Source organism: Plectropomus leopardus, chromosome 11 (assembly GCF_008729295.1).
Source record: "Plectropomus leopardus isolate mb chromosome 11, YSFRI_Pleo_2.0, whole genome shotgun sequence".
Classification (NCBI taxonomy): domain Eukaryota; kingdom Metazoa; phylum Chordata; class Actinopteri; order Perciformes; family Serranidae; genus Plectropomus; species Plectropomus leopardus.
Window position 1 is genome coordinate 29,192,082 of NC_056473.1, and position 23,369 is coordinate 29,215,450.

The 23,369-nt window shown below is 39.5% G+C and overlaps 1 protein-coding gene across 1 annotated transcript in view; it reads right to left on the minus strand.

Moving 5' to 3' along the window:
* Window positions 1-22,886, minus strand: part of si:ch211-266k8.4 — a 63,832-nt gene extending 40,946 nt beyond the window's left edge. Inside the window, exons 1-10 of the mRNA XM_042496620.1 lie at window positions 22,656-22,886; window positions 20,132-20,219; window positions 19,523-19,630; window positions 18,475-18,667; window positions 18,156-18,281; window positions 16,585-16,708; window positions 15,876-15,945; window positions 12,954-13,068; window positions 12,060-12,177; window positions 6,879-6,991 (exon numbers count right to left, since the gene is read on the minus strand). Of these exons, the coding sequence (XP_042352554.1) occupies window positions 6,879-6,991; window positions 12,060-12,177; window positions 12,954-13,068; window positions 15,876-15,945; window positions 16,585-16,708; window positions 18,156-18,281; window positions 18,475-18,667; window positions 19,523-19,630; window positions 20,132-20,219; window positions 22,656-22,798 (1,198 nt within the window). The 5' untranslated portion in view covers window positions 22,799-22,886. The remainder of the gene's footprint in view (window positions 1-6,878; window positions 6,992-12,059; window positions 12,178-12,953; window positions 13,069-15,875; window positions 15,946-16,584; window positions 16,709-18,155; window positions 18,282-18,474; window positions 18,668-19,522; window positions 19,631-20,131; window positions 20,220-22,655) is intronic.
* Window positions 22,887-23,369: the final 483 nt, after the last annotated feature.

Consider the following 23,369-nt stretch of genomic DNA (forward strand, 5'->3'; position numbering starts at 1 on the left):
AAAAACTGCCAGGTAAAAATCTGACACATCAATTACATTTGTATGACTTGACATTTGAATGCAAATGTCAGCTGGAGTCACAACAACACAACATTTACAGCAACTCAGTCAACATGAGAACAGCCAGGCAACTGCCTCAGGTAATTGGCTCATTTCCTGCGACCTGCTAGTCAAGTTGAAGTTGAACAAAAGAACTTACAACGTACAGAATCTAGGTCATTGTTGGTGTACAGAACACAAACAAGCTTAAGAAAGTCGTGACCCCCCCCATCCCATTGGAGTTAAAGAGAAAGGTCAGTTGAAAAAGGGCATTTACCATCACAGACAGTTAAACAAGCACCCTGACCCTTTGTTTCTGCTGGAAGCCTGACCAAGTCTAGCTTATACATAGTGAGATATAGACTCCTGTATAGTATTGTATATGATAGAAATGGAATCTGTTAAAAGCCGCCATGGGCTGCAGAATGTGGCCAAATTATACAGGTAAAGGTCCCGCTCACAAGAAAGGTATCTAATGAGGGTTGTAGATTAGCCTCGGGCTGATCAAGCAGGTGGCATTCCACTTTAACCATCACAAACACATGGAGATAGAGAAGGAGGAGGGATCACAACAAATCTTTTCAAAGAGCAAAGCTTACTAGAAAGCAGGTCCAACTACGAGGTCATCAGTAGGCTAAGTGCCCATGGCTAAAAAGCCTTACCTAGGTTACAAAGGTTACATTCTTGTGGGACTTATAGATGCAATCCAGCTCAAGCAATGGCCTCCAACGACAAGACCATAATAATGACGACCCAGACATTTCAACCTTCTCCATTTAACCTCTAACTTGACTAGGACATACTAGTAAAAACACCATTTCTACAACATATTTCATCACAAAAAATATTTGTAGTACTGCTGGGTCAATGTCAGGTTTTGCTGCTCCACTCTGGTGTACAATTTTAAACCAGTTTAAGTTCATGCAAAGGAGCTGAACAAGCATTTTTCATAATGACATGGCAAATTAAAATGTAGCCTACGACAGCAACGTGTGCCATTGATGCTAAATGCTAAATCAAACTTGTATTAAGCAATTTGACAATGTGATTAACATAATGTTATGTTTCTTTATTAACAGAGAAATAGAGCCACTGGTGTCTGACAGGCCATCCTCAATTGACTGCAGAGCTGAGGCTGGCTACATGGAGATCAATTATCAATGGAGGTGGAAATGGGAGAGACGTGCACTTGCCAAAGAGTTCATGTATTTGGGGGCAACAAATAATGACGCTGAAGATTAAATTAGAAAATATTTTGGATCTAAAGTAGTCAAAAGACGTGTCCTAACTGGCCTTGAGTAACACAGTGTGCTGTTTTGAGCTAAACTGTTGTCAAATGCCCTGTTTCCACTTACTCCTGTCGCTTGCTTTGAAAGCACCCCAATGGAAAAGGAATGACTAATTCATGAAGTTGTAATGAGTAATTACCTAAACAATGCATTCCTATTTCACTACAAAAAGTAAAAAAAGGTGGCAGCTGGCTGCTGGGAAATTGCTAGAGAGCTGAAAGTTTCTCGCAAATGACCATCACTAACAACAACCTGCTTGGTGTTGGCCATATTGTTTGTCATTTCCCATAAATATCACAACATAAACGTGTTTTCTGTTTTAAATACAAATGAAAAATAGCAAGTAATGTCCTCACCCATATTTAAAGTGTTTATGTCTCCAATCTGATCTCAAGTTACAGGGGTGCATAGGTAATGGATTTGTTGTGGACAGAGAGCTCCAGTGCTCCAGTGATGCTTCTTTGCTGTTGGCACACACTGTCATTACACTCCACTCAGGAGCGGCTGCTGATTAAAGTGCAACACCTAATGGCAAAATTCAGTATACCAATCTGGTCTGGTGTTTGGTTTAACATCAAACCGATTTGAAAATGTTTAAACCGGACCAACCCTAATTTGTCACTATGCAAAGTCTGCAGTTACTACTACATTTGCTGTTATATAAACACAGGTCCATCTTACATGATACAAACAGCATTGAATATGCTATCAGCTTTATTTTATCCAAGGTGACTTCCACTGTCTGATCAATAGAACAGATCTACTGAAACAGTTCAAGGTTGGCTGAGCAATTGAATTGATCTAATATTAGTCTAATCAGATTGCAGAATCACAGATTACTGCTCTGAAGGTCCTGAGTATTATTAAATCTACAATGTAAAGATTATGTAATATATTAGGTGTGCTGCTCCGGTTATAACTCAAAATAGCCTTTTACCTCACTGAACACTTCTCTGTGTTCCAAAATACACTTTAGTTTGAGGGTGAGGCCATCTATTAAGAGGCTCTAAGGACGCTCTGACAAGCCTGGCAAGGACCAGAAGCCTTATCGCCTTTAATGAACTTTAAAGAACCTCTCAATTTGGACACCTGTGACCTGAATCCATGACCCCTTGCACCAGCCCTTAGGGTGCCAACAGTAGTGTTACAAAGAGAACACCTTCTGTAGGCAATAAACACCACATTATGGCCCTTGAAACACCCTTCATCGACTCTCTCGTAATCTGTTTGTGTGTGTGGTCGCTCCAGCTCTGAACCTTGGCCAATTTCTATTGACCCTCCTTTTTAACCTGACCTTGCTTGTTTCAACATGGACTATCCGCTCCTTTTTCAAACCCCTTTTCCCTCAGCGCATGTTCTCATTTCTCTTTATCCAAGTTGTGCAAGAAACAAACCTTAAGAAAATATCTTCTTCTGTTGTTGTGCTTATCTGAAACAAAGCAAAATCATGAAAGATGCATGACACTGAGTCACTAAGTAAGCATTCTGTGCTGGATCCATTTATCATAAGCCAAGGAAGCGGAGAGCGCGTGCACACGCACACGCACACACACACACACGCACGCACACACACACACACACACACACACACACACACACACACACACACTAATATACATAAACTACTGCAGTGAGTGTGCTGGAGCCAATAACAGATGGACAGCGAGGTCAAAAAATGGTGTGAACAAGGGGATAAAACAGAGAGATTTAGAGAACAGATGGACATAGAGTTCACTGGGAGAAGACTGAGGAAACACAGGCATGCAGTACAATAAGCAAAACACTATATACTAGTAAATACTAATTTCAGCATTTTCTAATTGTGTTTTATTTATGAATGAGAAATGTGGATCCTCAGGGTAGGAAACTTATTAAATCAACTGGTCATCCTGCCGATCAAATACATGAGTAAATGACACTGTACACATCCTACAAAGCCAGGACTGCCATAAAGATCAGATCAAACTATGAAAAATCATAAAGTTAAAATCTGTTGTGCATGAAGTATGAGAGCAGCACTGGCTGTAGGAGGTTGTATAGGGGCATTGAATAAAAAAAATGAATGCTGAGTCACTGCACAAAGGCTTGAGCAGCAGGCGGACAGGAAGCAAATGGTGTAGGTATCATGGGAGCCTGCTGAGGAGAACAGGACTCTGGCATCTGCCACTACACCCGGAGTCACAGAAAAAAGGATAGATACAAGGGCAGGAGAGGCAAAGTAAAGAAAGAGAGGAGGAGAAGCTGAAACAATGGAGGGAAGGAAAGGGTGAAAAGAAAGATGAATAAAAATGAGAATAATGTAAGATAGGACGAGGAGAGGAAAGTGCTAAGATTAGGGGAAAGGGGAAGAGGAGGTGGGGGCAGGAAAACAAGAAGAATACAATAGGAAAGTATCCCACGGAAGGACAGAGGGACAAATCTACCTGCTTTCAGAGCTTCTAAACCTGACTCAGCATAACCTGAAGTCACATCAACTTTGTTCTTTATTGCTGACTCAGCCTGCTGTTGGACAGGCCCCAGAAAACCCTACTGTCACAAGTGAAACTTCACAACACCATTCACAACACCACCTCTTCTAAGGACAATACACCACATGAAACCTTTTTATCCACTTGAACCACCATCTCAAATATATAGATACGTTTTTCAAACTAAAGGGCATCCTGCCATCCAGGGGATGGCAAACAAATGATCGCGAAAGATAATAAATATATTTTGTGATGGTTGCGGGACGGAAGGAAGACTTAGGCTAAAAAAACAAACAACAAAAACCAACTATAATTTAACCATAACATTAATCTCTAGCGAATCACTGTGACACACTGATGGACACATACACAGGGGGAAAATGAACCGTGACAGTGACATCTAAAAGCAGTGTACCTGTCGTGGCTGTCAGGTACTTACAAAGCTGCAAGAAGGGATTTTAGGCTATAAAACAGTAATTTTATAATTGGGACGGCAAATATTTACATGAAGAGTTTAAACTGTATTTTAGGGCAGTTTGGGACACCAATGAAAAAAGTTAAGTTTGAGCCCTGTATGGAAAATATTTTTGTCACAATGCATCCATACTGCTAACCCCTACTGCACATCTGACATATAAATGTAATTTAGTGTAGATTATTTGATAAACAGTGAACAAGGGAAAGAAATTGATGCTTTATTCAATTCTTCTGTTTTGTTAAAGTTTACTTTCACCTTAGAGCTAGAAATCATGAATAAATCCTAATCTTTCTACAGCGTTCAGCACCCTCTATCTTTACGACCACTCATCCATGAGGATCTCTTGATGCCACGCAAACAATAATGTTTTCCAGCAACAGCTCTTACAGAGAAGCACCCTCCAATTAGCTGTTAACAACATGAATTTGGCTTCAGGGGTAAAGGTCCTGAACTGTTTATTAGAGTGTGGAACACATGCCACAATGTTTGTAACAACATCATGACGGTGGTGGGTGTCAGTGACAGAGAGAGTGAGTGAAAGTGTGTGTGAGAGAGAAAATACAGGAATGTTTGATTGTGTCGGAGAGGCAGCGGATGAATCAGCTCGTTTCCCCTGCTGCCTTGAGGGCCAGACAGTCTGACAGGCCAGCAAATAAGGATGACTCATCCTGACTCACATACAACCACACACACAGGTGGGCACACATACACAAACCCAGAGTGATGGATTATTCCCCCTGTAAAACATGCTTTTGTTGCTTCCAGTTGCCCTGAAAGGAAACCTCTCGTGCACTCTCGGATTCTTCTGCCCCTTTAGCAAATACTCTCTCACTTACACAACTCATTCTTTCAGTCTGTCTCTCTCTCTCCTTCTCTCTCTCTCTCTCTCTCACACACACACACACACACACACACACACACACACACACACACACACACTTACTCTTCTTTTTCTTGCCTTTCTTTCTTTCGCCTTCCCGGCTGCATTTGCAAACACAGCCCTGTAGCCACCAACATGTGAGTCATTCTTATTGCCTTTCAGAGTCAGTCAAGGAGTAGGCACAGACATAAACATATGTGCACAATTGCAGTCATGAAAAAAAAAACCCACCACACACACACACACCCCCACACACACACACACACACACACACACACACACACACACACACACACACAAAATCAGGTCTGCATTCCAATCTTTTGTGAAGATGAGACTCCAGTGGTGAGGGGTTTCCAGATCTTGAGGAGCTGATATCTGAACAACCTTCAAAAGGTAAAAGCTCCTTTGATCTGTCAAGTTATAGTCAGCACGGACACATACACACACTAGCAGCCTGTTACATGAACTCTGGCATCAGGGCAGGGTGAAGTTGACTGTCTTTTGGGGACTGTCAACTGATGCCACACCTAAAAGTAAAAGCTGTTTCTTTAAGGCCCATCTATTGTTGTCGAGCCAGAATAAAATAAGACAAAATCTCTTTGAAACCATTTAGATGCTGTTTGCCCAGAATCAGAGAACTATTTCCCATTTTTTGCTAATTGGTGTTTTGTTTATAGGGCAGTATGAGGTAAAGCTTTTAAATGTCCAGTTCCAGTTCCGACAGATGAACAAACTGTTTTGCTCTCTCATTTGTGAAATGGCAAAAGAATGAAATGAAAATGAAGAGTTTACATGAAAGGATACTAAAAAAATACATAGGCTATATATCATTATCTTGGAAATCTCAAAAACCATTCCCTCTTTTTAATCTAGCTGAGTGATGTGATGTTTTTTTGGAAAAAAAAATCCTCCCAGGAGCGAAAGATAGCTTCTTTAAATTAGGGAGACCATTTATTTTTCAGAAATATTTATTTTTGCCTTTGTGATTTTTTCTGTTTTACAACCCCACAAGGCCAGGACTCTCTGCCAGAAAACTTTGGATTCCCCCCTCTAGGTTTAAAGTGAGTCACTGTCTCAAGCGAACTTATCTTGGGATCTTGTTCACAAGAAGGTAAAATGAAGTGTGAATTGAACAGGCAGTTTAGCGCGGTGTCAGCAGTGATGCGGGCACTGCACCAGATTATCATGGTGAACAGAGAGCTGAACAGGACTTAGGAAATAGCCTTTGTACATGGGGCGCCCGCTCTACCAGTTGAGCTACTTGGCGCCCCTGCTTGCTACTTCTTGCTTGGGCAGTGAGTGTAGAGATCTCTCTCAGGCTGCTGGGGTGGACCCTCTAAGAGTAAACCAATAGTGAATCCCATTAGAGGGCGTAGCACATAGGAAAAAGAACTAAGGGAAAGAGGTAAACAAGGGGGGATTGTTTCCTCTTTTTGTCACAGTGTTCTCAGGAACACGCTGGAGATGTCTTCCCCAAAGTCCAACCACCAGACACATTGACATTAAGACCAGAGAACAAAACTTGTGTGTGTATGTGTGTAACAGGATCAGCGTGTGCGCCAAGGTTAAGTGATGTAGCCTGAATAAGTAACCAAAGTTTAAGGGACTGTATGCTGAGTGGTCCCCTGCGTCCCGCTGCATTATTAGCTCCTGCCTAAGAACAACTGCTCTGTGTGAGTAGTGTGTGTGTGTGTGTGTGTGTGTGTGTGTATGTGTTGTACCTGCTTTGGGTCCATGGTGGCTCTCATCCAGCACCAGACTGTTCATACATTTAAGCTCCCAGTCTTGGACTTCAGTATTCCACAGGGCAGGGACCAACACGGAGTACTGGGCTCTGCAGATGACAATGGGGTGTACAGGATGACGGCCTGGTTATTGCTTTACAACAGACTTGAAAATTGTACTGTAAAATGATTTAAAATATGAAACAGATTGGGCGACATGGTTACATATGGGAGGAATAAAACAGAAGCTAGGGAAGGGGAATCCTGTGTAATGTTTTGAGCAGAGCTGACTTGGGCGCTACAGAGCATGGATGATAGTCATGGGGAACTATTATCAAGAACTCGAGGACCTAGCTTATATGTGTCAGATCTCAGGCAGACGAATTGAATAATGTAAAATCCAAAATTCTATGCATGGCAATTGTTTCAGTGCTCAGATTAGTCCTAAAATAATAGAAGAGCTCTGAAAGGCCTTTCTTTGAGGAGTGGTGTGATTCTTTAATAAAGGTAACATCTTATGAAATAATACTGGCAAAAAGACAGAGCAAGAGTTATTATATATAAACAACAAAGTGGTCTGTTATTTTTAATAAATTCAAAACAAAAGAAATAACCTTGATACTTTGTGCATCTTTGTTATTTTGGCCAGTATTTCTTACAGTGTGCACTGTATGTACATACAGTATACAAGCATGAATGCAGATGAATGTTTGAGTGTATGAATATGTCAGTATGGTTATGCATATGATAAGTAAATACTCTGTTTTTCTTATTCTATGATTTTTCTCAGTAACACTCCCCCTCTCAGTTTGTGATATTACACACGAGTATACATTTTTCTTCCCTTATGAACATTCTAATGTTTTGTTTGTCATTGTGTTTTATGTTAGGTGTGGTTTACAAACATAAATAAATAATTGTGAACCTATCATTTGTCCCTGGCTCTTATTAATTAAGGTGTGGACATGCAGGTGAATATAATGCAACATTAATGTGAGGAGAGAATAATGGAGGAAGAGGTGACGGAGACAGAGGAGGGGAGAAGGTGATAAAACAGTGATATGTAATTGAGATAGATTACATGGTTGAGCTATCCATCCTCATATAAAGATAAATGGTTTTAGAAAGCAATAGAAAGTGTGCTTGGGAGGGAATGAAAATAGAGAGATCATAAGAAAAGAAGAATGAATGATGTGTATAAGCCCCTTTCAGCTCATTTAAAAAGATCCCAGCAAGTATTTCACTAATGATTGCCTGCTACATTAAGTAAATCACTCATTTGTAGATCCAGGCAACAGTTGAACAACTCTAGATATCATCTGACTTTTCTGTGTCCAGAAACTGTACTGACCTCAGTATACTTTCACAGATATGACTTGCATCCTCCATACAGGTATATTCAGTTTGTAAGTAGCTTAACTTAAGGAATATAAAATATTCTAAAAGCTCTTTTGTCTAAAATTTGGATTTTAGAATTAAAACAACAAATTGATAACGACAAGCAACGGAAAGAGATCAGCCATGAAATATAAAGCAAAAGGCAGTGGGAGTAAGTGGAACATCTGCTACTTGTTCCTCAAAGAACAACAGATCAGAGGCACCCAGTAGCGCACCCAGTAGAGCGGACGCCCCATGTACAAAGACTATGTCCTTGCTGCAGCGGCCGGAGGTTTGATTCCAACCTTGGCCTTTTGTTGCAAGTCATTCTCCCCCCCTTTCATGCTAAAATTGTCTTCTTGATTAAAGGCAAAAGGCCCCAAAAATAGTCTAAAACAAAGAACAAAAGATCATCATCTGATTGAGGTAACTTGATGACTGGTAATGCACTGGAGAGGAGTTTTGAGGCGCTGGCAGCACTGGCTGTTAAACATGCATGTACCATAACGGAGTGTCACAGAGAAACTGACACCTTTTTTTGCAAAAAGTATCAAAACTCAAAAGGATCAAAACAATTTTATGTCACACTCAAAAGAGCTAATATTGTGAAAAGAATTAGTTCGCTCATCATTGAAATGCATATCATGTCAAAAGAAGAAAGAACACAAGCGAGACCCACGGAGTGATCCTCGGTCTAAATGCATTTGGGAATTTTAAAATGTAGAAAAGAGAAGGGAAGAAAGTTAAGCAGAGACTTTATTGAAGACAGCCTTGTCAGTGTGAAGTAAACAAATGATGTGTGGACCCCTCAGGCTGAACGAGGGTGTCACTGTGTCAATGAGGATAAATGATTGAATGAAAAGAGGCATCTAGGAGGAGAGGGGGTGCCGAAAAGTAAATGAGAACATGGGGGAGGAGGGACAGCCCAGGGGAGGTTTATGGGAATTGACTACTGTGAAGGAGGGGGCAAACAAAAGAGAAAGAGATAGGACCGGTGGAGGGCATTTGGAAAAACAGTGTGCATAGGCAGTGAGTGGGAAGGGGGAAACAGGCCAGCAGGACTGGGCACAGGAGATATGGACACTGGAGGAGGAACAATGAAATATAGGTGCTGAAAGAGAGGAAAGTAAGTCAGCTGTGCAACAGTGGATGTTTTAGGCTGTATGGAGAGCAATAATGAAAAATGTATAGTGCTATAATTTACTGTGATAAATAATTAGATTCACCACAAACACAAACACTGTGTTCAAGCCAGATGACAGGACTAACAAATATTAATTTGTGACTAATTAATAGCTCATGCAGACTACACATTTGATGTTCCTGATAACAGCACAATGAATAAAAATTAAAGGGATACTTTGCAAATTTCAAACCAGCTCAGTGTCACCACTGTCTGGGCAGTGTGTGCAGATGAACAGTGTCTGGCTTTCCTCCACACTGCCCACAATGCAGTGACACAGAGCTAGTTGAAAATTGGCAAACTTTCCCACTCAAAAGTTCCCAAAGTGATTACAACTCATTCTGACAGGGACACAGGGGTTGGAATCAGGCCTGATGATACAATATTATCACAATATTTTGGTCATGATACACAATATCACTGCAATATCTTAACTTTTTTTAACTGCAAATTACGCTCCCAAAGGAAAACTTCGCCAACACCTCTATTATCTTATAAGATAATGTTTTTAGTCTGCCCACTTAACTTCAATCATGAAGAAACAATTGATTATATTTTTCTAGTAGGCTGTGAATACCCGATACAAACTGAATGGTAATCCATCCAGTAAGTCTTGAGATATTTTAGTCTGGACCAAAATGTTAGACAGACCCACAGGTGGACATTGTCATCCATGGAGCCACACCAAAAGGATGGCTAAAAACAGACTGGGAGAGCAGAGCTGGTACAAATACTGACTAGTGGGGGAGAGAAGAAAAAGTGCTGCTCAACTTATCTATACCGAAACCAAACGTTTAAATGAGGATAAGGATAAAGAAATACAAGCAAAGTGTTTTTCCTTCATAGAGTGTGAATCTGCTCTTTGGTGACGTAGGGTGTGCTGGGAGTCATTGTTGCAGCCTATGACTGAGGTGACAGCTGACTGACAGCCCGGTGTAGACAGACAGACACATGAGATGGATGAGCCTTTCAACCAACCATTAATCAGAATGGGCTTTATTGGTGCATGACAACTCCTATTTATGCCATTCACAGAGACTTAAAGAGCTGAGATCCTTAGGAAAATTAAGAGAGGCTGAAGATCTTGCCTTGCTCTTCTCCTTAATTTCTCTCTCTCTTTCTGCCCCCCTCCTCCTCCCCAATTAGTGTATCTTCTCTCTCTCTCTCTCTGACCCTGCATTCATCTTCCTTTCGCTCTTTAACACACTCACTCCCTTCCCCTATTTCTTCAACAGTATCTTCCCAGCGTAAGAGGATCCTGCCCTGGGAGACAGTCGGACCACTTAGTGTTGACTTCTGACCAGGCTTTCGTAACGATGCCAAGCAGGCAACAAGGACTTCTCAATGTGACATGGTGGCAGGCTGCCCACTGAACACCAGAGCTCGAACAAAACGGGACTGTCACTGCTGCCCTTGATGCATGCATATACAAACAGAAGAAGAGGTTCACACATGGATCAGAATGTCCTGTTTCTTTCGTTGTAGTGCAGAAAACATAAGTTATTATTGGAGCCTGTCTGTGCTATTTAGTGGTTATGAAAACGAGCAATAAAATGTTGCAAGTAAAGCATTAAAAGACTAATCAGACGGCCAGTTAAACATTCGTTTAGCTGTTTCCCACAATAATCCCAAAGATTTGTCCTTCATAATCCACTTTGCAAGTCATTGGTGCGTACCTAGTACGCCTTCACCCCCCTCTGGCTCATGATAAAGTGCTTTATCACGGCCTGTGACACAGCTACCTTCATGGAAACCACTTGGCTGTATGGCCTTCATTTATCCAGAGTCTCCTGAACAGATCTTTGTCCAAAGTAAACAAACTTAGGCCCAAACAGTGGGGCCTATTCTGCAATCACAAGCACATACGACTGTGAAATTTAAGTAGTTGAAAGGGAGCTTATCTATTAAAACAAATATGATAAACTGGATAACTGTGCACCAGTCCGTCACAAACACACTGGCTGTATACACAAACCTAGTGACCCTGCTGAGTTGCCATAACTACAGCTCCATGTCAACAAAACATGCCCGTCTGCATGTGACGTTTATATTCAATGTAGTGAGAGACGGACAGAGGGGTTCCACTGAAAGCAGCGTGGGCTGCCATTGAAGAAACTAATTTAGCATAAAGGATGTTTAATCCAAACATGTACAAAGACAACCACGGCAAAACAATGACATTCTGCGTTTTCTGGAATGCTTGGTGTCAAAATATGTCCAGTGCTGATGAGCTGATTGATATTCATGAGCTGCCTGGGGTTTTATTTAAGACCGGGTCTAAAACTCTCAGCACTGAGAACTGTGCTGCACATTCTTCAGAAAGAACTATCGCTTTCAATACTTTCACGAGGGTGGTCCGGGACAATATTCATGGATGCAGGTCTCAGACAACATGTCTCATGGTGTTTTGTGCTAAACAAAATGTAGATTATAGACAGATTCAAACTGCCCACATTTGGAAGAATAAAACCAAAAGATTTCATAAGTCACTGAGATGTATATTTATATATTTTATGTTAGATAATTTCTGTTTGCAAGCACAGAAACAACAGTTTGTCTACAGACCAGGCAGTGTTCATTAATGATGCTTTTTTGATGTTAAACTTAATTTTACTCACACATCAACAGGCACTCTCAACAGCAGGGGTAACACTGCTCCCTCATCACTCAGGTCCATCAGTTGAGGCTCCAGGAGCTCCATGATGGTCAAAGCAGTGCGAAACACAGCTGACAGGCCTGAGGAGAGACAGAAAGATTTCCAGAAATGATTACTGTATACACAAAACACTTTTTCAATACAAAGTCGGTGTGAAGGATATAGGATTGAAAAAAATAATTACATGTGACATACCGACCAATTAAAGGAATACCTCACCCAAAACATTTTTTTTGGGGGGGGGTTCATTGTCTTTAATGGACAGGACAGTTTAAGCTTGAAAGGGGGAGAGAGAGAGGGCGACATGCAGCAAAGGGTCAAGGCCGGAATCGAACCCGCAGCCGCTGTGGCGAGGATACAACCTCTGTATGTGGGGCGCTGCTCTATCCACTGAGCCACCAGGCGCCCATTCACCCGAAACATGACCATTTGCATATCCATTACTCACATTATATAACACAGAATTCATAAACAAAACCTTTTTTTACCTTGCATGCCTCAACAGTGAAAAGTGAGCATAACCTTGATGAACTGTGTCCTCTACATATGGCAGAATTAACAATTAAGTTGACTTCGACAAATAGTTTTTTTGTGGGTGAAGTATTCCTTTTAACCACTCTAATTTACGCACTTATCTTTTCCCTGGCACTGGATCAAACTGAATTATGCACACATTAATTTAAAAAAAAAAGTCGGAGTAAAGAGATAATTATTTTCTTGGGCATTTAAAACTACAGATTAAAGCTAATTTATTCCCCCTTTCCCACTGAGTGAATGTGAGCAAATGATAAATCTACAATAATGTCAGTCTGTTTCATCAGCTTGCTTGTACATTTGTGCATGTGTGAATACATACCGTGTAGAATGATGAGATCCCAGACAGCCAGCACAGAGTCCCAGCAGGGCAGGGAAGTGAAGAGAGTGAGGAACCATGGCATCGCAAAATGGACTGATAGGACTCCTACTGACTCCTGCAGGGAGGATGGGAAAACAGTGGGGGGGTGATTTGGCAGAAGCAAATGGATTGAAGACTTGCTTCTCTGCCAGTTTCTGTCAACTTTACTCCTTTACTGAGCTCCTCACTGAAACACCCTTCCAAGACATATGCAGTTTAGCTGATGTGGAGACATTGTTGAATGAATTTCCTAACCCTTGAAACCTAAGCACATTGGTTAGATTTCTTTCAAAAACACAATAAGGTAATGAGAAACTTAACAAGAAACTGCTCAAAAAATGAGCAAGAAATCAGTAAAAGGTTACAAGAAAATTACCTAAAAATAAACAAAAAGAACAGAAATTAAAATTGAAGAAAACAATGTTAAGAAAAGAGGTGAATTTAATTTTTTTGTCATTTTTTTCTGTAAATTCTTTTTTGTTTTGTTCTTTTTTGAATATGTAATTACTAGAATTTTAGTTTTACTTACATTTCCCCTAGTTTTTTCAATAATACCTAATAATCCCACCCCGCCCCAATACACCTTATTGATTTTTTATAGTAATACTGTTTTTGTAATTTGCAGGACATGTCTTGTTAAGTTAATCATTGAAATTGTGGACATAATAATATTATGGGCCCTTAATGTTTGGCACTAACAATGCATTCAGTCGCTGTTTGCTCGGGTCTGGTGGGTACAGCCCAAGTACAAAATTACTTTACTTTACTCAACTGCTCTATTACAAAGGAAACGCTGACCACTGATGTGTAATAGATTTTTTCTGTAAGGGCGGGTAACTATTGTGTCTACTATAAGCCCCTGTGCTGTGTGTGTGTATGTGTGTTGGCTTCAAAAGGGCAGCTTTCCTCCCAGACTTGCTGAGTCGACGTGAAGTATAACAATCTCTTCAAAGACACTTGAGCAGCACAAATGGTAAAAGTGATTCTGAACAGTGGAGAACTAAACTGCAACTGTAACATGGCTAAGAGGAACACTCAGAGGAAGGCTCACTATTTTCAAAAGGGACTAAGGACAGTTTCTGAAGCTGTTTGACCATGTGACAAGCACAGATGAAGTTGCATGTTATCAGAAAGAACTGTCAACTTGTGACACAGTTTCCATCCTCAGAATCAGTCAACTCAAACTCAGTTGAGAGGGCGGATTCAAAGGTCTGGACCCAGGCAACTGATGAAGCATACTGCTGCCTTCAGAGTCAACGGTCATGCAAACAGCTCTATGAGACTGTACTTCGGCGCAGTAGAGTTTGAGTTAAATGTCCACATAAACATGCTAACATGCTTTCAAAGACAATAAGGGTGGAGCAATTAATCAGAATATTATCAAAATCACAATATTATCAAGTGCAATATTCAAATTCCAGGAGCTACATTTTTTTAATAAAGGTAAAATTTGTCACAACATACCATTATACATTTTTAAAAAATCAAAAGAAAACTCCAAGGCACAGTCTTTAAAATGTTAAAACAACCTTTTAAAGAGAATATCTTGGAGTTTTCTTTTGATTTTTCAAGTCTCGGTGCATCCCTACGAAAAAGAGAACCTCGAACAGACTGACTTTGAGTCCAGGAAGCGCTCTTTTTCTTGCATTTTTGATACCATTAAAAAATTAAACACTGTTGAGCTACAGAAACGCTCCAGCCTACAAAGCACATTCCAGACAAAATGGAGCATTTTTGTTTACTACAGATGCCATCAAAAATCACAGTTTTCTTTTTTTTGAAAAAAGAAATCTAAAATGTACTATTCCTACTTAAATTGCAACTTATATCGCAATGCCATGTCTGTCAAAACAATCACAATAGGATTTCTTTTGCATATTTTGCAGCCCTAATAACAATTGTTACGTTTATTAGGTATAATGTTTCTCACAAGTCATCATAGTAAAGCATGATTTGGCAATTTGACACAGCTGAAGCTGATGGTAATGTCAATTTTGCAGGCATTTAGCCATATAGAAGATTTTTGGACAAATTAAAAAGTGAAAGGTTAAGAAACCACCAAATGTATTACAATTCTTTCAAAAGTGGGCATGAATATCTCTACCAAATTCTATGGAAACTTATTTATTAGCTGTTGAGATGTTTTGCTGAGAACTAGAAATATAAACCTCATGGTGCGCTATGAGAAAAGTTGGGGGATCACCAAAGTCAGTATGATTCATCCTCTGGAAACAATGAATGTTTGTACAAAATTCCAATGCAATCCATCCAATATCAAGATATCAAGCCCTGGGAGGCTTAAATTTGGCATGGAGGTCATTTGGGAGGAAGGTGGGAGAGCTGGGGGCTATTTGAAGTTAGTAAAAATAGTTAAATAACAGTAGAGGCAGGGGACGGAAATTACACAGCTGTAGGCTGCAACCCCCCATGCTGCTGAACATGACGAGCCTAGAGCCTAATGTAGTGAATGACAGGAGAGGCCCAGCTGCTGATGGATACATTACAGCGACCTCTTCCTCGCAGATGGGAGGAACTACTCAACACCTGGCCATATCTGGCCTAAAAAACAAATTCTGCAAACACTCACATACTGACATGCGCGCGCACACACACACACACACACACACACACACACACTTTTAAGATACTTCTTGTCTTTGTGTTTTTAGTGTCCTTTCCCTCTCAGTCAACTCACAAAAATTCAGTACAATCAGATACTATTTTTCTTCCCAGTTTTCAATGTCTGAGCATAAATACATGACAGGATTCATACTTGAAACGTTTCCTACTCAGCTTGTCACTTTACAGTGAAATGAAGTGTGTCATCAGTAAAACCCAAGTGAGAGAAAATCTGACCTGAAGTAAAAATCCAAAAACACTCACCAAGTGTTGAGAGAGCTGTGGCTTCCTGTGTTTCAGGAACTGGTCAAACACCTTCACCTGATGCTGGACCCTGAGAAGACCAACGATAATTGTTTTTAGTTTACTGAATCTGTACCACTGACATCAAGAATTTCAAGAAAACAGCAACAGAGTTTGGGAATCACATTAAAAAAATGTTTCGGAACAATTTTAGCAGATCTATTTTTCAGGTGCAACTGCAAAAAGTGAGTAGTTGGAATTTTAAATATATATATATACATATATCAACATCATATGGCCATACACAAATTACACCACAGAAGTGTTGTTTGTCAAACCTGTATAACGGATTGAAATTAGGTTTCTTCTATTGAGCCCCATGCAAAAGTTATGCTGCTACAAGTTGCCCTGCTGTTTGTACATAGTTGGCTTTTCCTCTTTCCAACAGCTTTCTTCCTATTTTATATGTAACAAAAAAAGTAATCTTTCTTTGCACAAAACAAACACAGTCCAATAGAAAATGCCACTTTGAGTGTGGATCAGACCTTTTTCCTGATTTCCCTTTATTATTGTTTTAAAGAAATTTTGTTATTTTAAAAGTTCATTACATCCAGTAGTTTGTGGTACATTTTAAATCATCTGTATAATCACTTTAGAGTTATCGTTCACAGTTCAGTATTATTTACATGTATGTATCTTTATTTATTATTTACTTTTAGCCCATTTTTACCTGGTGAGGCTGAGGTCAAACACTTCGGCCAAATATTTGGGTTTATCCAACAAGGCTGTCAGAGCCCAAAACGCCTCCTCCTCTCCCAGTTGCATCAGCAGCACTGCAGCTATGTAGGACATCCCTGTGAGACACACGCACAGAATTTTTCCAAAATTAAAACTGCATTACCTACAGTATCAGGTATGGGTGTTTGATACACTACATTATAAACATTTAAGAAGCAGGTCCAAACATGTTTCTGAAATGGCTGACGTGACAAAAATACTTCATTAGAAGGAGCAGTAAAGTACATGACTAAGCAAGATGGCAGAGCATAACCTCAGCATGCTTTGTATAGCAAAATATGCATATCTGATCTCGCCATAAGGAAAGGAAAGATGCAGTGGTTAATGTTTCCATACATGGCAGGTCAAAGTGTAATGCGGAGAGGTATCACTGGAGAGTGGGAAATGTAAACCATGAATAAAATATTAATCAAGAATAGAAGGAAAGTTTCATTAGATTTTTCCACTTACTGCTATGCCATGCTATCACAATGGACACACTATTTTCTAGAAACAAAAAGTAAAGCAATAAAATTGCAAAAACTAAAAAATGAATGTGCAGTCCTTTGGAAAATATATCAAATATCTAGGGATTCAAGACTTCAGGTTTAAGATCTTTTTTGTTCAGGTTTTGCAGCCTCTCAAGAATGGCGAGAACCGCTTTGTACAAGTTTCTGATCTTAACATAATAATTAAAGAGAGCTGCTGATAATCCAGAGCTACTGAAAAAAATAAAAATAAAAACATAAATTATGTTTTTGCAATCTGATTTTCACCCAGATTGGCGTTTTTGTTTTTTTCATCCCATTTTCGCCTTTAATAAATATTTTTAAATAAATAAATGATACATAAATACATGGGTTTCTTATATATAATAATCCAAAAATATTATTATTACTATTATGTGTAATTAATAATGTGGAATACATTTTTCATCTGACTCAGACTTCCTGAGCAGAGAAGAACATGAAGTTGTACCTCTTTGTATTAATAATCGTATGCTTCCATCCAGTGTCCACATTGTGTACTGCAAATTTTTTTCATCCAATATCAACCTTTACTGAATATTTAAACTACATTCAAATGTGTCTTATATATGTACACATATAAATTAGAACATTGGCTTATTATAAATAATAAATGAAAAATATTATTGTTGATATTATGTGTAATTAATAATGTGAAAAAGATGTGTTTTGTAGCTCACTCAGAATCTATGACCAAAGAAAAACATAAGGCGGTTACTCTTTAGATTAATAGGCCTCTGCTTCCATCAAGTGTTCACAGTGTGTACTGCAGATATCTTCATTAAATTACTGAAGAATGTGGAAAATAATGACGTGCATAAAAATCCTCTCAATGGGCGTTTGAAACAGAACCAACCGCCTGATTATAATCACTTAAATGTTATTTGCTGGGAGGCAAAGAGAGCGGCATTTTATACTGGTTTAAGACTGCTCTTAGGATTCCAAATGTGTTATTTAAATAAATATAGCAAAGTCATATGATTTTACCACTCATTACCTTGGCTGTATCCAACCTTTGGGCTGTATTTAGCATAAGCGATGAGAATCCTGAAGAGTTTCGCCTGACCCTCAATGGCTTCTGGGCTCTCCCCCATCAGAGAGCGGTGCGTCGGGAAGGAACGTTCTGTGGAACAGATCAAATTAGTCCAACGTATGCCTCTACTTTTCCTCCCTGACAATAGATCTAAAATCTGCTTGTTCTCAATCGCCAAAACATCCTCCTTTTAAAAAAGTGAGACCATGTTGTCAACACAAAACAACTTTCAAAGTACACACACTTTAGTCCTATACAACTTAATTCCCCCCTGTGAACTCACGTAGGTCGAGGGCGATTTGTCTGAAGAGTGTGATGTCGTCCACAGAGTATCTGCGCTCGGGGCAGCTGGAGGGCTGCTGATTATTCAAACCCAGATCATTCTGGGTTTCGCTGAGTGTGGTGATCGCCGACAGGATGCCATACTCACTGACTCCCAAATCCACCAGGGGCCCTCGCACCTCTAACAAACACTTCTGTTGGCGAAAGCCCGACACATTTCACTATTAAAAATCAATTAGTGACATTTCTGCTGCTACTGAATGACCAGGATTGTTCAGGCAGCAAAACATGCAGAGCCAGCCTGTTTAACTACAATAAAAGTATTTTTACGGGTAGCGATGGTGAAAATTAAGCTTTCTGACACAATGAGGCAAAATGGGGACATCTGCCGGCCAATGCTTCGTGTAGCATTTATGGGAAGGATAAAATTGTAAATCAGAATACAAGTGGTCTCACTGCTGATTTAATTTATTTAATAAAAGTTATTTTAAACAAAGTGACTACTTTTAAACAGTCTACAGCTCTGCTTTAATCAGTGTGGTAGATTGGCAGGGACATCTCATATTCTAAAACAGCCCAGCACCTCTCTGATAAGCAGTAATTCTTCACATCAGAGAATCTGAAATTGTCATATTGTTTTTTTTTGTTTTGACAAATTGCTGAAGCAAATATTTGATCCTCAAATTATTTGCTAATTCACTTTGTGACATCGATTAATTGACTAACTGTTTCAGCTCAAAAGCAAACCGTAGAGGGAATGTCAACTTGCATACATTAGAAGCTGATTTTTTTTTATTATGGCCGATATGTATATATATTTTTAAACAATTTTATAACCTTTTTTCTTATCAATGATAAGAGACTGTATGCACTGATTGATAGTTTCATGGGGAACCTCACTTGTTTCCCCTGCATGCCTCCTTTTATTGAAATGTATAACATTGCTGTTTTTTTTAATATGTACTAAATAAATCAAATCAAATCAGTTTGCAAGATTATTTATATTAGGATAACACAAGCAGTCTGTTCCATTGCATGTCACACTTTACCTGATAGTTGAAATCACTGGTTTCTTTGAGGCTGTCAATGGTGAGAAGACACTTCCACACTCTCCCTCGCAGGCTTGGAGGAACACCCATCCTGATAAATCGCTCAATCTGAAAACACAGCAAGAGAGTGAAGAACACAAGTTGTCTGATAAAACAATAACTGCATGGTAACAGTGCTGAAAAATCAGGGGTGATGATTAACATCTTAACTTTTTCTCAGTTTATACAAGTGTGATGACCCTCTCCTGTGTTTCTGCTTTGCCTGCTTGGGTTTCTCCTTCGCTCTGAGGTAGTGGGCTGGCAGTGCAGGTTGTTTGTGAGCTAGCGAGCCTTAAAAGTTGCCCAGTTTAGTCCGCCACGCTCTCTTACAGCTCTCTCCACTCCCACATGGTTGCTTTGTTTTATCTTTGGCATTCAACATCTTCATACGCTATTTTCCACTTACCCTGGCACTTGCATACACCACTGACATTACTGATCGTTCTCATAATTTGTTTTCTAAATGAAATCATTTGATAAATAGTTTCATAATTGACCTCTGCCCTTGTTTGTGTATTCTCCCTCCTTTTGTCTAACATGTGAGCCAGTTTATATGACACAGTGTCCAACCTGGCTCTTGCAGATGAAGCTGGCTCCATTCCAGTAGCTGAGCAGCTCACACAGCTCTTTCACCCTCACTGAGCTCAGCTGGGGGTAGCTGAAAGAGAAAACAACAACATGGTGAGCTCGGACTGATTCAGCAGTTATAGGAATCAGGCAGATATTGGCTTTCACTGTAAACACTGGTCATCAAGCGTTCATCTTCTGATGATTCAAAGACGGATGATCATCAATGATCACACCCGGCCTGACTTGATGTGACTCCTCTGACCTCATTCAGTTTCTATTTCCCTCTAAGTATTAAGTGTGCATGACGAGATTTTACTTTTGCTTTTCATCCCGTGATCGCTGAAATCATTTCAGTGTGGTTTGAGGGACTTTTCTCCACAGCTCCAGTTACCTACTTTCAGAAGTGCTGGAAGTAACGGGACTTTTCCCCCCAAACTAATGAATTTGACAAGCAGTGGAGACATTTATATAACCTCTAATAATCTTGATTCTATCTCAAAGGTTTGTCTGACAAGAAAGCACCAAATTGGCCTACTTTTAAATTATTTAATTTTATGACTATTTTTATCCCCACATCTAATAAACTGTCATTCCATTCAAACAGCACTTATAATTGTACTTAGTTACATTCCACCACTGTTAACTAAGGGTGTAAATCACTGGTTTAATCACAATACAATATTATACCGATACTTTGGACAACAATATGATATTTGCCGATAACGCAAAGTCTACCACGATACGTTTTCGATTCCATTCGATTTAGGGGCCTGCGACTGATATGAGCCAATACTATGTGCTTATTTAACAGGCGGTTACAGGATAAGCTGCAACCCCTTTCAGGGCTGTCTGGCATGACTACAGACTTCTCTCAACATCCTCAAAACGTGGATTAACAACAGCTTTTCGATAAAATATAAAACTCAATAATAACTATCAAGCATAACAGGCAAAACAACTGTCTTTGGTAGGTCACATTACGCCCACATATACAACATGCTAACGACGTTAGCATAAGCCTATGGCATTTTACGTTGCACAAATTAGCCTAGCGGCTAGCGGAGTTTTCCTCTACTCCTAACTTTACCACTTTATTATTTATGCTTTGACTTACTTGCCGCTGGATTAAGTCCCTGTATCTCCTGACAGAACAGCACGGATGACTTTCAGTCTTACATGCACGTTTTTTTCAGTCAACATTGCTAAGGTAATATTAGCAAGAAGTCTGTGAAGTGGCCCAGCAGGTACATCCTATTTCCTGAATACAGCTTTTGTTTACGTATGACGTGTGCTGTCTGTTGACTCGCAGTTTCTCCGAAAACAAAACATTTCCACACAGATGATTTATTCCCCAGTAAACAGCTTTATCCTCAACATCTTTCTGTCGCTTCTCGCCATCATCCGCCAGACGCTGTCTCATGGTGACACAGAATTTCAAAATAAGGGCGCGCCTTAAAGAGGATAATATGGATCCATGTTTAATTCATAATTCACTTGGGAAAAAATCTTTTTAAGGGTATTTAAGTTACCAAAGTAAAAAACAAAAAGCATTTAAAAAAGCTTGCTCATCAAAATTTTCTAGAGAAGGATCCTCGAGGAGGTAATAACAGATTGTTATTTTCTAATAAAAATCATATAAAATGGATTTGGACAAGATGCTAAGGAGGGGCAGAAGCAGGACTGGTTATGTAGCTCCTAAGGTTCACCACTGAACCAGAAACGACAGTTTAAACAATATAAAATACAACATATAAAACATTTAAAAGAAAAAATAGATCAGGAAATATTAAAATATAAGAAAATACATCTATGAAAAACAAATTAAAAGATCTAAATAATTTCAAATAGAAGTGGTTCCAGTGCTTTTTTTCTACTATTGACCCTCTGGCCTCTGATTTTTATTTTCAGGTTTTTGTCCTTCAGTGTTTTCTTTTCTTGTGTTTTTTATTTGTTTTTTTTATCTGTTATTTTTTATTGTCTTGTAATTATACCATAAACCGATTTGTGCTGTAAATGTCAAACCATAAATACCTAAGGATTTGGTTCTGGTTTAGATAAATAGAAACCCATACTGACAGGGAAACAGTCTTTGACACAACAGAGCTAACCTAAGCCCCCCTTTTGTCCTCAAATCTTAGAAACGCTCCTGGCTGAATATTACCTCAAATTTAGCAAAACACCACTTTAAACACACATTAAACGACACAAAGGCATGGGTGTAATTTTCACTTTTTCCAAATACCGAACTGGTTAAACAAGATTTCATTAACGTTACCCCTGACACAATTTTATTGAGGTTTAACGTTGACAACCATTTAAAAAAAGGAACAAAGTGATACGAGTACGGCAACACGACTAAAAAGTGAACACAACCGTAAAATTAACCGTCCTCGCGAACTTTAAATGCTCTTGGTCTTGTCAATTTAGCTTCAGATAACAGCAAACAAAAAGCTTAAAGAGCTTTAACTGTGTTTTGTTTTTGTTTTGAGGAGCTAGCGTTGACGTTACCTTCCGTGTCCCTCACCTGTAGTCGTGACATCGATGGTGAAGTTTTTGGTCCTTTCGTTTAGTGAGAGCAAAGCCGAATTCATCAAAACGCAAATTGTCACTGCGTCTCCTAATAGTTGAGCTTCTCCTGCTGGCGTTACTACTGCTTCTCCTTCTCATAGTTGTCCACGGGTTTCCAGAGGAGGTTAACAGAGGAGCAACGCTGTCTGGACACAGTTTGCTCCGTTTCAAAAATGACCGCAATGAACAATGCTCGGCCGGCTGTTGGTGGTGCGCGAGCGGTGGGCGTGGCTTAGCAGGACGTAACAGTGCACGCTGCAGCGAGCTCCGTAACCGTCTCGTGCTCTGTGTGCACGCTCATGTATATAGTATGACGGGAGTTATATGCATGTGAAGTGTGAAAGCATACAGAAAATACTATTCATGTTCCCCTATAATTTATATTTTTGGTCTCACACCGGTGTAGCAAACAGGAAATTTGAAACTTTGCCTGGAATGCCAGTGCTGGTCATCTATGAAGAAATATCATATAATGTTATGCTGGTCAATGAACAGTGAGATAAAAGTCATGAAAATATGCACTGGGAGTTAAGTCACAGTTGCATTAGGGAAAAAAGAAAAAGCTAGGGAATATATATATATATATATATATATATATATATATATGTATGTATGTATGTATGTATGTATGTATATAATATTTTAAAAAAGACATGAAATTTGGGGTTAA